This window comes from Theropithecus gelada, chromosome 5, assembly GCF_003255815.1.
Source record: "Theropithecus gelada isolate Dixy chromosome 5, Tgel_1.0, whole genome shotgun sequence".
NCBI lineage: Eukaryota > Metazoa > Chordata > Mammalia > Primates > Cercopithecidae > Theropithecus > Theropithecus gelada.
Window position 1 is genome coordinate 84,788,780 of NC_037672.1, and position 19,408 is coordinate 84,808,187.

The 19,408-nt window shown below is 42.4% G+C and overlaps 2 protein-coding genes across 5 annotated transcripts in view; one reads left to right on the forward strand and one right to left on the reverse strand.

The window, feature by feature from the left end:
- The window catches only part of IGFBP7 (insulin like growth factor binding protein 7), a 79,322-nt gene that overhangs the window by 23,056 nt on the left and 36,858 nt on the right, over positions 1–19,408 (forward strand). The window lies entirely within an intron of this gene.
- Positions 16,113–16,871, reverse strand: LOC112624532 (ubiquitin-conjugating enzyme E2 C-like). 2 transcript variants are annotated; one of them, XM_025385209.1, is made up of 2 exons: positions 16,517–16,871; positions 16,113–16,435 (listed from the first exon to the last, which is right to left on the reverse strand). In XM_025385209.1, the coding sequence occupies exons 1-2, from the start codon at positions 16,650–16,652 to the stop codon at positions 16,113–16,115; spliced, it is 459 nt and encodes a 152-aa protein (XP_025240994.1). In that variant the 5' UTR covers positions 16,653–16,871. The 2 variants fall into 2 exon arrangements, with proteins under 2 accessions (XP_025240994.1, XP_025240993.1); XM_025385208.1 differs by having other exon boundaries at positions 16,113–16,871.

A 19,408-nucleotide genomic window follows, 5' to 3' on the forward strand; every position in this document is an offset into this window, starting at 1 on the left:
GGAGGCTGAGGCAGGAAGATCACTTGAGACTAGGAGTTCAAGACCAGTCTGGGCAACATAGTGAGACCCTGTCTCCACAAAAAAAATAAAAATAAAAATAAAAAAATTAGCCAAGCATGGTAGTGCATATCTGTAGTCCCAGCTACTCAGGAGGCTGAGGTAGGAGGATCACTTGAACCTAGGAATTTGAGGCTGCAGTGAGCCATGACTGCGCCACTGCACTCCAGCCTGGGGGACAAAGCAAAGCCCTATCTCAAAATAAACAAAAACACAGTATAAACTTAGAAGAAAAGAGTCTGAATCCTCCTGCCTCAGCCTCCCAAAATGCTGTGATTAGAGGTATAAGCCACTGCACCTGGCCAAGCATCTGAATCCTGACTATACATTGACTAACTGTGATCATGGGCACATTACTTAATCTCTTGGTCCCTCTATTTTCTCACCTGTAAAATGGAGCAAGCAGGACCTGTATTAAAGGATTAGGGTTAGGGTTATGGAAATAAATGAAGTCACAGATTTGAAAGCCTTTGTAACTGTTAGGCCTTTATGAATCTAAGATTGTATTCCCTCTGACTTTACCAACTATTGTAGCAATAACTCTCAAATATGCCCAATCAGTTAACTGCTATAACCTTTTGTATAGCTGTGTCAGTTATTTACTTTTTTTACCTATGTACGTCTGGTCCACCGCTCCCCTTCAAATCACTATTAGCAAGTAGTACCCAGGGACTCCTGTGTTATAATGTTAGCATGAACCAAATAGTAAGGAATCTGCTACAACAAATTTATACAGAGCAAAATATAAAGTATTTTAAAATCGGCATCCTTTTAAGATAGTCTGTTCCTCTCCTGTCCTTCATTAGTTGGGTACTCAAGAGTTGACAGTGTTCTCCCATCTAGAAGCTCATGTTGCATATTTACCTGCAAAGGTATTAGTCCAGGTACTGATGGCAACTTTTGTGTTATTCATCAATCACTTTAATGAGTACAAGAAAGCATCCTATCACCCTGCCAAAAGACAGAGGAATTAAGAAGGACTCATTTATCACTTAAATGTGTGAGTGTTTTCTGTGTGTCAGGTGCCATCCTGCTGCTGTGGGGCACAGAACACAGACTCCAGTTTCCAGGGGGTTACCGTTAAATGGGGCTGAGGCAGCAGCAGTGTGTCGGTCTCCTGTATTCAATCCCTTCATAATAACTGAGCCACTAGGCCAGGAGCAGTGGCTCACGCCTGTGGTCCCAGCACTTTGGGAGGCCAAGTCAGGTGGATCACCTGAGGTCAGGAGTTCGAGACCAGCTTGGCCAAAATGGTGAAACCCCGTCTCTACTAAAAGTACAAAAGCCAGGCATGGTGGCGCATGTCTGTAATCCCAGCTACTCGGAAGGCTGAGGCAGGAGAATCGCTTGAACCTGGGAGGTGGAGGTTGCAGTGAGCCAAGATCGTGCCACTACACTCCCGCCTGGGCAACAAGAGTGAAACTCCGTCTCAAAAATAAAAATAAATAAAAGCTAAGATGGTAAAATTTGTATGTGTATTTTACCACGATTTTTTTAAAATTAGAAAACAAAAACATAAATCCTCTAGATACCAAAACCCAAGCCCCATGGACAACATTTACCACAAAAATGTCACAAGCTATCCCCACAAATGCCAAAATATAAGTGGATTGGAACAAACCACCTATGCCACCAAGCCTGCAGGCTGTCAGAAGCCAGGTGGAAGGAAGCAGAGGGCAGTAGTGAGGTGATGGCAGATCCAATAATAGGTCAATCCAAACATAGCCAGCAGGTTTTCACTGGAAAGTCCATTAGTGGGTGAGTGCAAGGGACCCAAGGGGTGGAAGGGGCTTGAGCAGCCTGGGACCCATGAACTCTCAGAACCCCCAGCCAGGGCTCCTGATTGGTTTGACTGTGTTCCCACCCAAATCGCACGTTGAATTTAACTCCATAATCCCCATGTGTCATGGGAGGGACCTGGTGGAAGGTCATTCAATCATGGAGGCAGGTTTTTCCCATGCTGTTCTCATGATAGTGAATAAGTGAATAACCAAGATCTGATGGTTTTACAAAGGGCAGTTCCCCTGTGCATGCTCTCTTGCCTGACACCATGTAAGATGTACCTTTGCTCCTGCTTTGCCTTCCACCATGATTGTGAGGCCTCCCGAGCCAGGAAGAACTGTGAGTCCATTAAACCTCTTTCCCTTATAAATTACCCAGGCTCGGGTATGTCTTCATAGCCATGTGAAAATGGACTAATACAGCTCCCTTCCAGGACAGGGCCCTTCACCAAAGAAAAACTACTAGGAATAGAATCAAAATTGAGCAGGACAGAAACAATAGAGATGAAGAAAAGAAAAGGCCAAATAAAAGTGAAGGAGAAAACCCAGAAAATCACAGAAAGCAAGTTACTGTTTTTAACACTAAATGAAAACAACACAAAATGGAGTTCTGAGGAGTTGCAAAAAGGCATTTTGGACAATGTCTCCATGAAAGGCTTTGGAAAACCAATTTTACATTTTAAAAAAGCACAGAGAAGGATTAAGGTCAAACCCCATACTAGAAAGAAATTTTATATAAGAAAAGAGTGAGAGAGAGAAAGAGAATAACATCCTACAGTGAAAGCATGTCCACAAACAGGTGAAAACTATAACCGACTATTTGAATAACACGAGCTAAAAGACATTTTTTAAATAATACAAATAAAGAGTAACAACTTAAGCCAAAATTAGAATAACTCGAAAATGTGGTGAAGACCTCAGTTGTTATTTCAGAAATGAAACCAAAACAAACACAATAGCAAATAAGAACAACAGAGAATCCCTTAAAAGACTAGAAGGTTAAAAGGAGGAAAATTATTAAATTAAAAAGAAAGGAAGAAAGATCAAAAGAAGCAACCACTGAAGATATGCAGAGCAGATGTAGCATATGGATAATAGGAATCACTTAAGAAGGAAACCAAAGCAAGAAGGCAAGCCAACACTAAAAACTATAACTCCAAAAAACTTCACTGAAATACAAGAAAAATGTAGAACTACCTTTTGAAAGACCAGACAGCATATCTGAGAATATGGATCTAGAATGACAAATTGATATTGATATTCTAGTGAAAAAATCACTGCACTTTAAAGAAAAAGAAAAAGAAAAAAGGATCCAGGCCAGGTGCAGTGGCTCACATCTATAATCCCAGCACTTTGGGAATCCAAGGTGGGTGGATCGCTTGATCCCAGGAGTTTGAAACCAGCCTGAACAACATAGTGAGACCCTGTATCCATTTGAAAAAAAAAAAAAATTATCCAGGCATGATGTTACACTACATGATGAACCTGTAGTTCCAGCTACTTGGGAGGCTGAGGTGGTAGGACAACCAGAGCCCAGGAGTCTGAGGCTGCAGTGAGCTGTGATCACACAACTGCAACCCAGCCTGAACAACCCAGTGAAAAAAAACTTTTTTAAACATCTGAGTAAAAAGAGTAAATGACTTATAAGCGAAAAGATTACATTATCATCAAACCATTTGACAGCCCCTCATCTTGCCAGAGAAAATAGAGTAGCCATTGAATAATAGAGGCAATTCAGTTTCCTTGCAAGCCATTTTGTGGGCAGTGCCTTATGAGTGGTGGAAACAAGAATTGCTGCACATGTCCAGAAGCAGCAGCCATGACTTCCAACTAGGAGGGCTTCATGGAGGAGGTGGAGTGATTGCATCTTAAAGAAATCTTGGAAAATGTTTAAACTGCTAACATTAGCCAGGCGCGGTGGCTCACGCCTGTAATCCCAGCACTTTGGGAGGCCGAGAAGGGTGGATCACCTGAGGTCGGCAGTTCAAGACCAGCCTGACCAACATGGAGAAACCCCGTCTCTACTAAAAATACAAAATTAGCCAGGCATGGTGGCACATGCCTGTAATCCCAGCTACTCGGGAGGCTGAGGCACGAGAATCGCTTGAACCCGGGAGGCGGAGGTTGCGGTGAGCTGAGATCGCGCCACTGCACTCCAGCCTGGGCAAAAAAGAGCGAAACTCTGTCTCAAAAAAAAAAAAAAAAAAACTGCTAACATTAGAATAATATAATGCATAAACATGTGACTTACCCTCAAAATGTTCAACTCTGTATAATGTTGAATTCATTGCATACCATTTCATGTCCATGTTTTTTCTTCATGATTTTTAGAAAAGGCACATCATTTCTGGCTAAAGGGATTTTTTTAATACTGAAATTTGAGTAATTGATTCTGTTAAACCAGCATATGCTGCTATTAAATAAATTGTATACAATTTAGTGACTTCATTACAGATGATAAGCCACATACTTAAATTTTGTGTTGATATTCCCTGATAATCTGCATTCATTGATAATTGAGACAAAAGTAATCGTATATAATCAAACAAAAATGTGAACAAAATTAGCTTTCAGAAAAGCATTATCCAATCTTTATTTTTTAGTTAATTTTAGATATTTTAACAACACATGAGTGGTAGGGCCTATTTGTATTTTACTGTATAGGACACCTTCAGATAAATTCTTTTTTTTTTTTTTTTTTTTTTTTTTTTTTTTTTTTTTTTTTTTTTTTGAGACAGAGTCTCGCGCTGTGTCACCCAGGCTGGAGTGCAGTGGCGCGATCTCGGCTCACTGCAAGCTCCGCCTCCCAGGTTCACGCCATTCTCCTGCCTCAGCCTCCGAGTAGCTGGGACTACAGGCGCCCGCCACCACGCCCGGCTAGTTTTTTGTATTTTTAGTAGAGACGGGGTTTCACCATGTTAGCCAGGATGGTCTCGATCTCCTGACCTCGTGATCCGCCCGTCTCGGCCTCCCAAAGTGCTGGGATTACAGGCTTGAGCCACCGCGCCCGGCCAGATAAATTCTAAAAAGAATTTGCATTTCATGTAATGCTTTTCACACAAAGTAATGGCCAAACTTTAGGGTCAATTTGTCCTGCTTCATACCACATGCAGAACAAATTTAAGATGAATTAGGACTCCAAATAGAAAAAAAATTCTTAATAAAAAACTATTCAAGATGGATTAAAGGATTAATTGCAAGAAAAGTAAAACTAATAAAATAGAACTATTCTGATAACCCAGAAACCATAAGAGAAAGGATTAACAGATTAGCTGCATTAAAATTTCAAGTTTATTACTTATTCATTCACCCATTCATGAGATAATTGTTTTTACTGAGAACATACTATGTGCTAGGCACTATTCCTGCTGCTGAGGGCACAGCAACGTACTAAACAGCCAGCATCACTGCCCTCGTGGCATGCTGTATGGCAGCCAAAACCATAAACAAAACAGGAAGACAGTGATAGCCTGGAGAAATTATTTGCAAAATATATGATAAGCAAAGTAAATATCTGTAGTAAACAAGAGCTTATGTAAGTTGATCAATAAAGCGATAGGAAAAAGAAAAAAGTAATAAATAGTGAATTAAAACAGGAACAACTGCAAGTGGCCAATAAACATGTGAAGAGTTGCTTAACTTCACAATGAGTCCTGAAATGCAATTAGAACAATAATAACCTACAATGTTTCCCTGTTCAACTTGGCCAAATTTTTGAAAATTTCTCACTCCCACTGCTGGGAAATGTGTGGGGAAATGGGGACCTTCCTGCACTATTGCCAAGACCAGAATTCCTAACAAGCTTTTCAAAAGTAATCTAGGAGTATTTATTAAAATTAAACATTCTCATACCCTTTGACCTAGCAATCTTATTTCTGGAAACCTCTCCTACAGAAACAAAAGTGCTAATGCATAGGGACATAAGTATTAAGAATATTTATTGTATTATAGTTCGTATATAGAAGAATTTGGAACATCTGGAATATTCTTAAAGAAGTATGCCCATGTTTGGGGACATTTTTCAGCTATTGGAAAAATGAATTTGACTTATGTGTATTGACCTAATAAGGTTAATATATAATACATGGATTGTTCACTGAAAAAAGGCAGTGTAAGCCAGGCGTGGTGGTGCACACCTGTAGACCCAGCTACTCAGGAAGCTTGAGGCCAGGAGTTCAAGATAAGGCTAGGCAACATAGAGAAACCCTGTCTCTTAAAATAAAACTTTAAAAAAAATTTAAAGCAGCTTGCATGTTATTTTTAATGAAATTTTCATTAAAAAATAAAACCACATGTATAAACAGTTTATATAGGTTGTTGGGGGATTAGAATTATCATGAGGTAAAAGTAGACAATTTGCTGCTGCTTTATATACTTGTATGTTTGAATTGTTTTGTTTTGTTTTTTGACGGAGTGTCGCTCTGTCCCCCAGGCTGGAGTGCAGTGGCCGGATCTCGGCTCACTGCAAGCTCCGCCTCCCGGGTTTACGCCATTCTCCTGCCTCAGCCTCCCGAGTAGCTGGGACTACAGGCGCCCGCCACCTCGCCCGGCTAGGTTTTGTATTTTTTAGTAGAGACCAGGTTTCACCACGTTAGCCAAGATGGTCTCGATCTCCTGACCTCGTGATCCGCCCGTCTCAGCCTCCCAAAGTACTGGGATTACAGGCTTAAGCCACCGCGCCCAGCCTATGTTTGAATTGTTACAGTGAGCATGCACTTTTGCAGTTTTTAAAATAGCAACAAAATATTTTAAAAGAATACTGAACCACTACATCATTGATATTCCTCATAACCAAATTTTGAAGGTTATTTTCTTTCTTTCTTTTAATTACCAAAAACTTGTTTCAAATTTAAAACTATATACTCATAGATCTAGAATGATTCCGGGGTGAGATTTCAGTTCACCATTAACCTTTCCCTACCCACTTCCCTGTATCATCTTAGTCTGAGAGATTTCAAACACGGCAACTCCAAAGATGCAGGTCTCAGAAGAGCTTTCTGAGACCACGATTTGGGTCCCACACTGGTCAAAAGAGGAAAATCACAGAGCATCCTTTGTAAACTCAGCCTCCTCTCAGGAAAGTCTTTCTTGTTATAACTGATATTCCTTGAGCTGTTATTCACACCTGTTCCTCCACTTCTGATGCAGAGACAAGGAGAGAAGATTCTTGACCCCAAAGGACCTCCTAGATCATTGCTTCAACCTTTCAATTTCCCAGATGAAAAAAAACTGAGGACTAACTAAAATGTGTACCAAAACCAACTTCCCCTGCTTGCTAGTCAGTGCATTTTCTGTTGCTCTAGTGGTACCTTTCTTTCTCACACACCAGCATCCCCTAGTCAGTTCTACAACAGTGCCTTTCACCAGTAAGCCGAAGTCTGTTGGATGCAAACTGTTTACACAGAATCCCAAGTAGAAGCTAAGTTATCAACGTCAAAGGACCAGGAAGGCAGGGTGATTCGATTGCAAACCCAAAGCAGCAGCACTTCAGAGCCAGAATAGAACTTTGAATAGTCCTTTATTTTGTGCTGAGGACCTAGAACCTCCACTTGTCCTTCTCTGGAGCCAGACTTCATGCTGGGGCTTTGTTTTAAAATCAAGGCCCCGCCGGACTCAGAACTAAGGAATTTTTTTTCACACATATTCAAAACGGAAGCCCTGCCGCCATGGAGAAGCTCAAGGTCCTTGCTCAACTTCTGCTCGTATTTGGGCTACATGAAAATCCCTGGGTGGTAGTTTCCCGCACCAAATGATTTCTGCACAAGGCCCAGCATTCCCCCTGCCCTGATAGGAGGGTCACACCACACACCAAGAAGGATGTGACTAATAAAGAATGTGACTTCAGAGGCTTTACAAGTCCAGACAACCTCTGATAAACATTTAAACAGAGGCCAGGAATGTTTTCCTTTCTGGAGGGAAAATATGTGGTCTATGGTATGAGTGGGAGGGGCTGGCGGGGGGTAAATCTAAGCATTAGCTTCCTCCCTTCATAATTCTTAAGCGTTTTAACAGCAGTCATTTTTAATGCCCTAACAGGCTTTCATACTTAGAACCCATAGCTGAGTATGGGCCAGAAAACTCTGTGGAAAAAAATGGACAATTCCAAAGTGATTACCAAGCAAGTTTAAAACTAACATTAGGATCATTAGAGGCACTTTCCCTGGGCCCCACCCTGAAGCTAAGAATGTTCCAGAAAGTATCACTCAAGGCCCATTTTAAGTACCCAGGTTGGGATCTTCACTTCCCCTGCTGACAAAAGGGGGAAGCTCCATAGAGGAATGGGTGTTGACTTCCAGGAAAGGAAAGGTGAGAAGGACCAGATGGCATCTGTCAGCATCCTCAGCCTACGGGAGAGATTTCTGGGAACATTGGCCAAGGACCAAGAGGAGGGATTGATGAGCGGAAGCCAACAGAGATATCCCCTTGGCAGTGGAAAGGAAAGCTGCGGGTCGTTTTTGTGACCTAACACACTTTCATTGGTAGTGCTGATCCAGCTAATGTCTTTTAGCATTTTCCTTTTCATTGGCTGTTTGGTTTGTCTCCTGAATCGGTGAGCACGGTAGGCATAGGGAGGGTGAGTAAGCCTAGTATTCTCTCTGGTCAGTTCTAAATAAAAAGTAAGAAAAGAAAATGTCAGCCAGGTGTGGTTGTGCACACCTGTAGTCTCAGCCACTTAGGAGGCTGGAGTGGGAGGATCACTTGAGACTAGGAGTTAGAGGCTGCAGTGAGCCATGATCATGCTACTGCACCCCACCCTGGGTGACAAAGTGAGACCCTGTCTCAAAAAATAAAATAAATTTCACTCAGAAATCTTCCTCTAAATGTGAAGATGGGGGCTCAGTATTGGAAGAAAGGTTCTGATAACAACTTTAATAAAACCCTTCATGTATCTGCAATCAATATTTGAATATGTCAGCTTCTATTGTTTCAGCTGTAACCCCTGTAGTCTGGAGCACTCGGGCAATGTGAGTAGAATGCAGCAGTGTCAATTTCCCTCCTTTGAATCTTAGGCAGATAGAGAAATTATCTCATTTTAAATTCCTAACTATTCCCATACTCAGTTTTAGACATTTCCTGCTTTTCTTACTGAGATAAAGTATGTTATTTTGAAAACCTAGTCTTCAGAAATCACAATCACTTTTTCTTCGTTTTGTTCATTCTTGTAGTCATTCATTCATTCGGGTACCCACCAAGCCCTGTGGGAGACCCTGTGTTGGGAGAAAGGGCCATGTCAATGGGCCATCACTCAGAAACTGTGGGAATCGTGGTCAGGATGGAAGTTCTGGAGTCAAACCTACCCTGAATCCTGGCTCTGCTTCCCATGTGCTCTGTGATTCTGGGCAACTTATTTAAGCTCTCAAAGCCTCCAATTCCTCATCCGTACGATGGGGTAATAAGCATAGCCACTTCACTAGATTCCTATGAGGGTTGCCTGAGATAATATGTGGATGAGCCTGCACTGTGCCTGGCATACAGTAAACTCAGTAAATGGTAATAGAGGCAGTGGTAAGGATAGTAGTAACTTTTATTATTAACAATTATTAATGAGACAAATAGCATGAGAGTGATAGGAAAAGCTGTTAGATGTCAGTAGAGGGGAGATTGTTGGACAGAAGATAACTGGGAAGATTTCATGTAGAATTTGACTTACTAGACTTTTTTCACTTGAGGTTTAAAAAACAAAAATCTTAGTGGAGAAATTGGGAAATTCCCTTCCCTTTGCATTTCATTTTCCATTACTTTCCTAAAGACTGAAACTTCGGTGTAGAATTTCGCTGAAGGCTACATCCTAGCATTTGCATTGGCCTCTCAGTGCCAGGGTAATTATTCTGTCAGTTATTTGACTTTTTAAAGTCTGTCTACCTTGAAGAACCTCTGCAAAGAAGGACCGTGTTAATGTGTAACACAGAGATAAGCAAGGCTCTGCTCTTTTTTTTTTTCCTATGGCTGTTCAACTGGAAAACTGAAATGGTTCTATTTGTGTCTCATCCAGCAGTGTTGAAAGGTAGGGGATAAACAGCTTTTACTAATAAAGTACAGTGGGATGTGAATTTTAGCCACACAAAATGCCATGTATCACCTGCAATTTGTTTTTTTTAAACACACACACACACACACACACACACACACGCACACCAAAAAAGGGAAATCACAAGACAATATAAACCTCGCTTGAAGAAACGATGGTGTTTAACGAGAAGACAGCAAAGAGAAATACTCTGAGTTGAGCCAAGTAGATGTGTGCTGCTTTTGTAGACGGAATAAATGATCCTCACTTGCATAGACAGCAAGGTCATTTTTCTCACCCTAAATGGAAGGCATTAATCATCAGCTCTGAAAAACAACATTCAGGACAAGAAGAAACAAGCCACCGCAGCAGGAGGTATTGAATTGAGCCAGAGGATTGGGGGCCCTGTGGACGGGAGCCAGCTCAGCCCAGGTAGTAGCTCCCAGATCAGCAGGGGTGGGTGGTGGAGCTGGTCCTCTTGAGCCATAGCAGCTTTGTTGGGAACTTTCCATTGTTCAAGAAATCTCCTAGTTACCATCCAAGTGCATATCTGAAATGCCTGACCGTGCTCAGGGCTCTGTAGGCTCTGGAGTAGCTGGTTCTCCATGGATCCCATCTGCATTGAAAGCAAAGATCAAAGAAACATGGGAGAGCTCTCTTTAAAAAACATCCTAAACTCACCAGTGAATGGGAAATGCGTATTTTTATCACTGGCCCATCAAGGGTAAGGGTGTTCTGTGAGAGGGGAGGAAGATAAATCGATAAGTAGGAATGAAACTCTTCAAATTCAGAGCTGGAAGAACTGCATTGAAAACTGTGAAGAGGAGATTGAAGGCAAACACTGGATCTTTTTCCACTTTTCTTTTTTTTTTTTTTAAGACAAATTTGAAATTGAGTTTTACCACTTTCCCATCAGCTACACCAAGTAGTTTACTTGTGCAGTGGCTAATTGATTTGTTGAGGCAGAATTTTAGGTTACCTATGAGGTAATATGGGATAGTGGTTAGGAGGTATCTAGCTTTTTAATCCCAGCTCTACCATTTATGAGCCTTGTAGCTCTGAGCAAGTTACTCAACCTTTCTGTGTCTCCGTTTCCTCCTCTGTAAAATAGGAGACAGTACCAGCCTCACAAGGCTGTCGCAAGGGTTAAATTATTTACCCATATGAACGCCCATAGTGAGCAGTCAGTGAACAGGTGTTGCTGTTTATTTTGTTACTGTGGCCACAGTTGAGTGGGGTGGGTGGTGGGTGGCAGGAGTGAGTTGAGGGGGGAAAAGAATAACATGAAACAGGATAATAGGATGTGGTCGTTGACAGGAACCATGAAAGTCATCCGGTCCAGCTTGCCCTTAACCAGGGAAACAAATCCTCTGGCATTTTAAAATAATTGTTTTGAAATTGTAAGTAACAGGGCCGATTTATTGATTGAGTGCTCTGTGTGCCAGACAGCATGGGAAGCTCTGCGCCTGCATCACAACATTCCACGAGGGCTGAGCGCTGTTATTACCCCATTCTGTAGATGAGAAAACTGAGGCTCAAACTGTTAAGTCATTTAGCCAACATCACCTGGATCTGAATGCAGACCTGTGTGAATGCAGAGATTCTGTGAGTGACCCGGCAGTGACGTGGCAGTTCTGTTCCCTTTGCATTTCATTTCCTGTTACATTCCTGAAGACCGATGGTGCTCCAGTATAAGATTCACCTGAAGGCTGCATTCCAGCATTTGCATTGGCCTTGGAGTGCCAGAGTAAATTGTTCTGTCAATTATTTGACCTTTTAAAATATGCCTTTTTTTGGTCAGCCATTGGTGGCTCATGCCTGTAACCCTAGCACTTTGGGATGCTGAGGCAGGCAGATCACTTGAAGTCAGGAGTTTGAGACCAGCCTGGCCAACATGGTCAAACCCGGTTTCTACTAAAAATACAAAAATTTGCTAGGTGTGGTGGCATGTGCCTGTAATCCCAGCTACTCAGGAAGCTGAGGCAGAGGAATCGCTTGAACCTGGGAGGTGGAGGTTGCAGTGAGCCGAGATCACATCACTACACCCCAGCCCGGGTGACAAATGAGACTCTGTCTCAATAAATAAATAAATAAATATGCCTTTTTTGAAGAACTGCTATAAAAGGAGGACTCTTTGGATGTGTCCTGTGGTCTCATAGAAGTGAATACATAACATCCATGAATGTGTGCCTTATTCTGCTTTGTCTCTTTTGTATAAACCCAGAGCACCATATTTTGTTTTTGTTTTTCTATTTCCACACCATACTGACATACAGAGTACTGTATTTTGAAAAATACTTTAATACTATTAGTTTTGAAGAAATCTTTTCTCAGTACTCGTGAGGTTAGCTGTTTAAAATAATATTTATTCATAAAAAATGTCCCTTTGGAATCAAGCCATCATTTGATTGGATATGATTGAAATTGTGAGTAAGATGAAGGATACATCCCTGACAACTTTCAACTATTGCTCAGATACACATGACTGCGTTTTTAGGAATTTTGTTTATTGTTGGATATCCTTAACTGCTGACAGATCTTTGTTACCTTGACCTTAAATAGGTAATGATTCTTTGATCTTAGTGCTTCCCTCTGAAGTAACTAAAATCAAGGGTGCTCATTCTCTGACATGGCTTCCCTTCAAATGTAGAGCATATTTCACAGGTGTGTCCCCACCCCAGGCTTCTCTTCCTTAAGCTAAACACCCACATCACCTTCCAAGCTGGTTTTCAGACCCCACATGATCCTTTAATCTGTCGGTTCTACTCTTCACCTCTTGGAAGGGACCCAGTGCTGCAAGACTGTCGGATCTGTACAGAACATGCTGGAGCCATATGCTTACATGAAGGTGACCAAAATGGCTGGCTTCTTAGTTTCCTGGCTTCATTGATGTCAGGGAGGTTGCATGGTTAAATAATGAAGGAGGAGTGACAAGCAAAAGCCAAGGGAGGGACGTCCAAGGACTGTTTCCGAGTGATCCATGGTAGAGGCTTCATGGCATTCCTATTGTTTGTGCTTTGAGCAAGAATTCCTCAGTACGTTGGTTCTAGTAAAGAGATCAGCTATGGCCTGAATATTGGTGGTGTCCCCCCGAAAATTTCTCTGTGGAAGCTTTAACCCCCACTATGATGGTATTCACAGGCAGGGCCTTTGAGAGGTGAATGGGATTAGTGCACTAGAAAAAGAGACAAAGAAAGATGATCTCTCTTTCCACCATGTGAGGCTACAGCAAGAAGACAGCCATCTACAAGCCAAGAAGCGGGCCTCCCAGAACCCTACCATGCTCACACCCTGATCTTGGACTTCCCATCCAATACACTTCAGATGCTTAAGCCACCAAGTCCGTGGTATTTGTTATAGCAGCCCAGGCTGACTGAGACAAGAGCTTTGGTATTCAAGATTTTTATATCGTATTCCTAAATTCTCGAAAGTTCTGAAAATAAAGAGATGTTCATAGGGCCATATGTAGTTATGTATAACAGATCCATGTTCCAAGTGGACGAGGATGAGTGGAAAGGTGGGTACTTCAGTCATACACAGATATTCAGGTAACTCCTTAATGACCTATCTACCCACCACATTCCTCTGCCTTGTGTCCACCTTTTTTTTCAAATGCGAAAATTATCTGGACTTTATTTTTCTACTTGTCAAATTCTCTTTAGCTTTTTTTAGCTGTTGTGTTGACCTCTTCTATCTCTAAAAGGCATTTGGTTATTTTTTTTTTTTAATGTTTTTGCTTCACTGAAGCTTAGTGTGCTTTTTATGATTTTATGCTTCCCTTGCAGAAATCTCATTAGAAAAGCACTTTAATATATTACTTGGCAATGAGACATCTGACAATGTTCTAGCTCATTAGTTAGGAAACCTCCCCAAGCTTGGAGGAATAGACATTCCTCTGTGAATGGTAGAGCTTTGATCACTCCTGCAGGGGCCAGGATTTATTTTAATGCATTTTAGGGAAGGAGGAGAAGATATCCTAAGCCTGGCAAAATAAAAATAACGCAGATTAAAGAAACAATGAAACGTTATTTAAGAAGAAATGCACTTCAGTTAATATTATTCTATGGTATCTCCTGAGTCCTTTGAAGGCAGAGCTTATCTTAGAAAATATGCCTCCTTTAGCAGGCAGGAGGTTAGTTAAGCAACCTCACACCAGATCACAGATTATACTGAAATGATCCTAATAAGGATAGGCTCTCCAAAGCTATATTCATTTTAGCATGAATAAATGGATTCAAGTCTTATTTGTGGGATTTTAATTTCCAACTTTGAATTTGCAAACTATCAAATTCCTTCAAAGACATGGTGTGCAGAGAAGGCTCTGAGTAATAGGATTGCTTATTTTTAAAGGAAGATGCCCTTTAGCAAAGCGCTAGGCTTTGAAATGTGATCAGTCAAGGGTCCATTCGGCACGGATTTCCCCACATGGCACTGTTTCTTGTTGAGTTCCAACCAGATTTAATAACTCATATAAAATGCAACTCCACCCTGAGGGTGCCTAGTGCATTCAAAGCAGATAATGCTATATTGTTTTAACACAGATTATGCCAAATGAAGTACAATTTAAATTCCTGAGGCATGACAGAACTTGGGTGCTGGTGGCTGTGTTTTAATTGGGAGCTGTATCTTTTTTTTTTTCTTTCTTTCTTTCTTTTAATTGAAAGACTTAAAAGAAGCAAGCTGTCTGAAAAAGTGTTTAAAAGAGCTTGGTTTTCAAATGGTATAAATAGGACAGAGGCACAGGATGCTATGAAAAAAGGGCCTTCTTCCAACTTTAAGAGATAGAGGAAAAAAATGGGAGAGTCTGGGCAAAAGTGATGTAAGCCCCTGAAGTCAGGCTGGAGACTCTTTTGTGTATCATGTGAGGAGAGAAATGGGTGAAGCCTATAGTACTTTCACATTCATCTGAATGGGAAGTAGAGGCCAGATGCCAGTTGCAGTTTCTTTTTAACTTTTTAACACCTTCAGAGGCAGGAGACAATGGTGGGTGAGGGGAATGTTTTTATTTGGGATTAGAGGTAAATTTTTCAGGCCGGGCGCAGTGGCTCACACCTGTAATCCCAGCACTTTGGGAGGCTGAGGCAGGCAGATCACTTGAGGCCAGGAGTTCAAGACAAGCCTGGCCAACATGGCAAAACCCCACCTCCACTAAAAATACCAAAATTAGCCAGGCGTGGTGGTGCGCACCTGTAATCCCAGCAACTCGGGAGGCTGAGACAGGAGAATCGCTTGAACCCAGGAGGCGGAGGTTGCAGTGAGCTGGGATTGCTCCACTGCACTCCAGCCTGGGCGACAGAGCGCGACTCTGTCTCAAAAGAAAAAAAAAGAGAGAGAAGGATCCATTTTCCAAAGAGGAAAGTACGATGGGCAGAGTTTAGAAGCTCACTTGCTTGTGCCAGGACCACAGCTGGGTGAGCTGCTGCCCTTGGGAAAGTCACTAGGTCCTCCCATCTTCCCTCTTCCCTTTTTCCTCACCTTTGAGCGATAGAGATTATGATCACTCCCAATCAACTCCACAGGACTGTGCTGAGAATCAGATAAAGAGAACATGCTTTAGAAAGCTCACCATAAATGTGCTGTGGCCGTGGAGGTGGTGGTGGTGACAGTGGTATTGGCATCTGGGCTGGCTTGTAGCCTGGCCAGTAACTGTAGTCATGGAAGCTTAGGGAGCTGTTTGAAGAGACCCATCCTAGTCTGACCTCATGAGCCAGAGACAGTAGTAATCTTGGGCAGTTCTGGAGCATTTTGCCTTTTGTTGTTATTTATTTATTTATTTTTATTTTTATTTATTTTTTTTTTTTTTGAGACAGGGTCATTCTGTCACCCATGCTGAGTGCAGTGGCAGGAATCTCAGCTCACTGCAACCTCAACTTCTCTGGCTTGAGCAATCCTCCCACCCCAGTCTCCCGAGAAGCTGGAACTACAGGCACACACCACCATGCCCAGCTAATTTTTGCATTTTTTGTAGAGACAAGGTTTTGCTGTGTTGTCTGGGCTGGTCTTGAACTCCTGAACTCAAGCAATCCTCCCCTTTCAGCCTCCCAAAGTGCTGGGATTACAGAGATGCACCACCATGCCCAACCCAAAATGCATTTATTTAATATACATCACAAGCTCTCAACTGGAGGCTTAAAAGACAAGTAATAATAATAACAATAATAATACCACAGCTCAAGACACAGAGTGCTGTACAAAAATCACAGAAAGGACGGACCATCTAAGGAAAACTTTAAAAGGCAGCACAAGGACAGGCTGGGCCGCCTGGGTCAGGGCTCCTGGCTGGTGACCTGCTTTAAGTAGGTTTCTTGCAGATACTTCTTAAAAGCTGTGAGGGTTTTCCGGAGCTCGGCAGTATGCCTGTTCAAAGGGCTATCAACACTGGGTTCTCCTTGAAGGCTGTGGATGGAGAGCAGGATGGCCCTGACACCATACAGGGCAGACCACTTGTCCTTCAGGATGTCCAGGCAGATGTTACCCTGGGTGTCCATGTTGGGGTGGTAGCCAGGCGTGAGGAACTTCACCATGGGCACATTGGAAGGGTAGCCCCTGGGGAGCTCTAGGGAGAGCTTATACCTCAGGTCTTCATATGCTGTGCCAGCTGCTCCATGGATGGTCCCCACCCATTTGAAAAGGTTGCCTGATTCAGGGAAGGCAGAAATCCCTGTGTCACCAGGCATTGTGAAGGTCATCAACTCCTGCTGTAAGCTTTTGCCCACAGGGTCCCAGGCGGCACCCCTGCTGGGGGTGGCACCTTTATAGGCAGCAGCAATGCTGGTGTCGGCTGGGTTAAGGTTTTGAGAGGCCATCTAGGTGGCACTGGCAGAAAGATAGGAACTTAGAGAACACAACTGCAACTGCCTATTTAATTTTTTTGAGACAGGATCCCCCTCTGTCGCCCAGACTGGCGTGCAGTGGCGTGAACACAGCTGGTTGTATCATCAACCTCCTGGGCTCAAGCAATTCTTCTGCCACAGCCTCCCAAGTAGCTGGGACCACAGGGGCACCCCCCCACACACACACTCAGCTAATTTGTTATTGTTTTGTAGAGATAGGATATCTGCAGCCATAAAAAAGAATGAGATCATGTGTTTTGCGGGAACATGAATGGAGCTGGAGGCCATTATCCTTAGCAAACTAATGCAGAAACAGAAAACCAAATACCATGTGTTCTCACTTATAAGTGGGAGCTAAATGATGAGAACTCATGAACCCAAAAAAAAGAAACAACAACCACTGGGGTCTACCTGACAGCAGAGGGTGGGAGGAGGGAGAGGAGCAGGAAAGATAACTATTGAGTACTGAGCTTAATACCTGGGTGATGACATAATCTGTACAACAGACCCCTGTGACACGAATTTACCTATGTAACAAACTTTCACGTGTACCCCCAAACCTAAAATAAAAGTTTTTTTTAATTTAAATTTAAATTTTAAAAAAGTGATAGGGGTCTCACGATGTTGTCCAGGCTGGTCTCGAACTTCTGGCCTCAAGCAATCTTTCCATCTCAGCCTCCCAAAGTGCTGGGATTACAGGCATGAGCCACTGCACCAAGCCTAGGACATTTTTAATAATCACCTCCCTTACCCCAGCCAAGGTTCCCAATCCTCAGGAAAAAAGCTATTCAAGACAAACCTTCCTAAGCAGACCCAAAGTTTTGAAAGCTCACATGAAACCTGCCTTCCTGAGTACCCCGCTAGCCTCCATGACCAAATATGCCACATCAAGGCTGATGTGGCTCCCTTAGACCTATTCTGATATCAACTGAGATTAGTCCCTTATTCTGGGAGGAGAGCCTGATAGCCGTGTGTGTGCTGTTAGAGGACACTGCCCACACAGTGACCACCCGGGGAAAAAGAAAGACACAATTTCCTTGTGTGTGTTGCAACATGGCCAGTGTCAGAGATCCAGGATTGCTTAATCTAACCCCAAGTGATTAAGACCCAGCTGTGACACCAGACTGAGTGCAAACTTAGTTGTCAGCACAGATGAAGGAAGAAAATAGGCACACCAGATGTAAAAACCCCAAATAGGCCTCGTACTGACAGATCCTGCTCTGCTAACCCATGCAGACCTCTCCTGACTTGCTGAGACGTATGTATACTCAATGACAGCATGGAATTGAATGGTTGACTAGAAGTGGCTTTCCAGAGGCTGTAGCAGGAGGAACAGGCTGAAAGTCTAAGACAACACAAGCCAGCTAACAAACTGACCGCAGGGGTAATGAGCACTGGATACAAGGGATGCTCAGTGTATTTTTCAATTTGATTAAGATCGATTAAACACCAAGTATTTTCTTCCCCCCAGTATATCAAAAACAGTGTCTTCAGTAGGACCTGGAGTACTGCATTGATGGGTATCACTTTCGACCAACATATGCTCCTGCCTTACCTTATATAGATTCACACCCTTCTTCCAGATTTACCACTGCCTTATGCACATGGACCCTCGGGACTTCAGTAATTTGCAGGGCCAGGTGTGTTCAGAGCAGAAGAAATAGGAAGTAGTGCACAATGAATAGGTGCAGGGAGAACCCATCTTCAAATGAATTGGCCTTTTTAATTAGCAATTATATGTCAATAAATTATTTAATACATTGAGATGTGTGTGTTACAGCATTCAACACTGATCCACAAGCTTGAATGCATTTGTGTTTTAGAATTAATCGATCTTAATCAAATAGAAAAATACATTGAGCATCCCTGGTATCCAGTGCTTATTACCCCTGAGGCCAGTTTGTGAGCTGGCTTATGTTGTCTTAGACTTTCAGAAGAGAAAACAAAGGTTTTCTTATTGAACCTTTCGGTTGTACATTGCATGTTTGATTTGAGAACAATTATGGTTCAGTCCTGCCGTAAGAGATTGAGAGCCTTATATCATTATAAATGTGGCCTGGGGCATCCACCTCATTTAACTAGAGGATAATGCAGAGGAGTGATTTGCAACTGACTTCTTCCTCCCACAAACTAATCTTTCTAAATGGTTTGCACTTTTTCTGTCCTCAAAGGGATTTGTTAAATGTGATTTTCAGCAGGAAATGTACTTTTTTTATTTGTTATCCTTAATGGAAATGCATAGATAACTGAATCCGTGTTAACATAATAAGACAATCACATTTTTTGTTTAGTTGTGGGGGAAGGAACGGGATAGAGGAAATAGAAAAAGTTCCTTCCAACATAAGCTGAATATTTATTTGGTTTTTGTTTTTATTTAAATCACCCTCTTTAGAAAATTACTTTCTTAATAAGACATTATACAATGAATTTTTCCAGTCATTTTGAGGGAAAAATATGGTACTCTGGGAGAACTTCTAGAAGAAAGAGGGAAAGACTCACTTAAGATTCCCAGGACCTACAGAGGGCTGGTGCTGACTAGTTCCCACTGAGGACCTTCCATTTTGGTGTTTTTCGTCTTTTGTTTTTTTGAGACAGGATCTCACTTTGTCACCCAGGCTGGAGTGCAGTGGCAGATTCTGGCTCACTGCAACCTCCGCCTCCAGGGTTCAAGCAATTCTCTTGCCTCAGCCTCCCGAGTAGCTGGGATTACAGGTGTACACCACCATGCC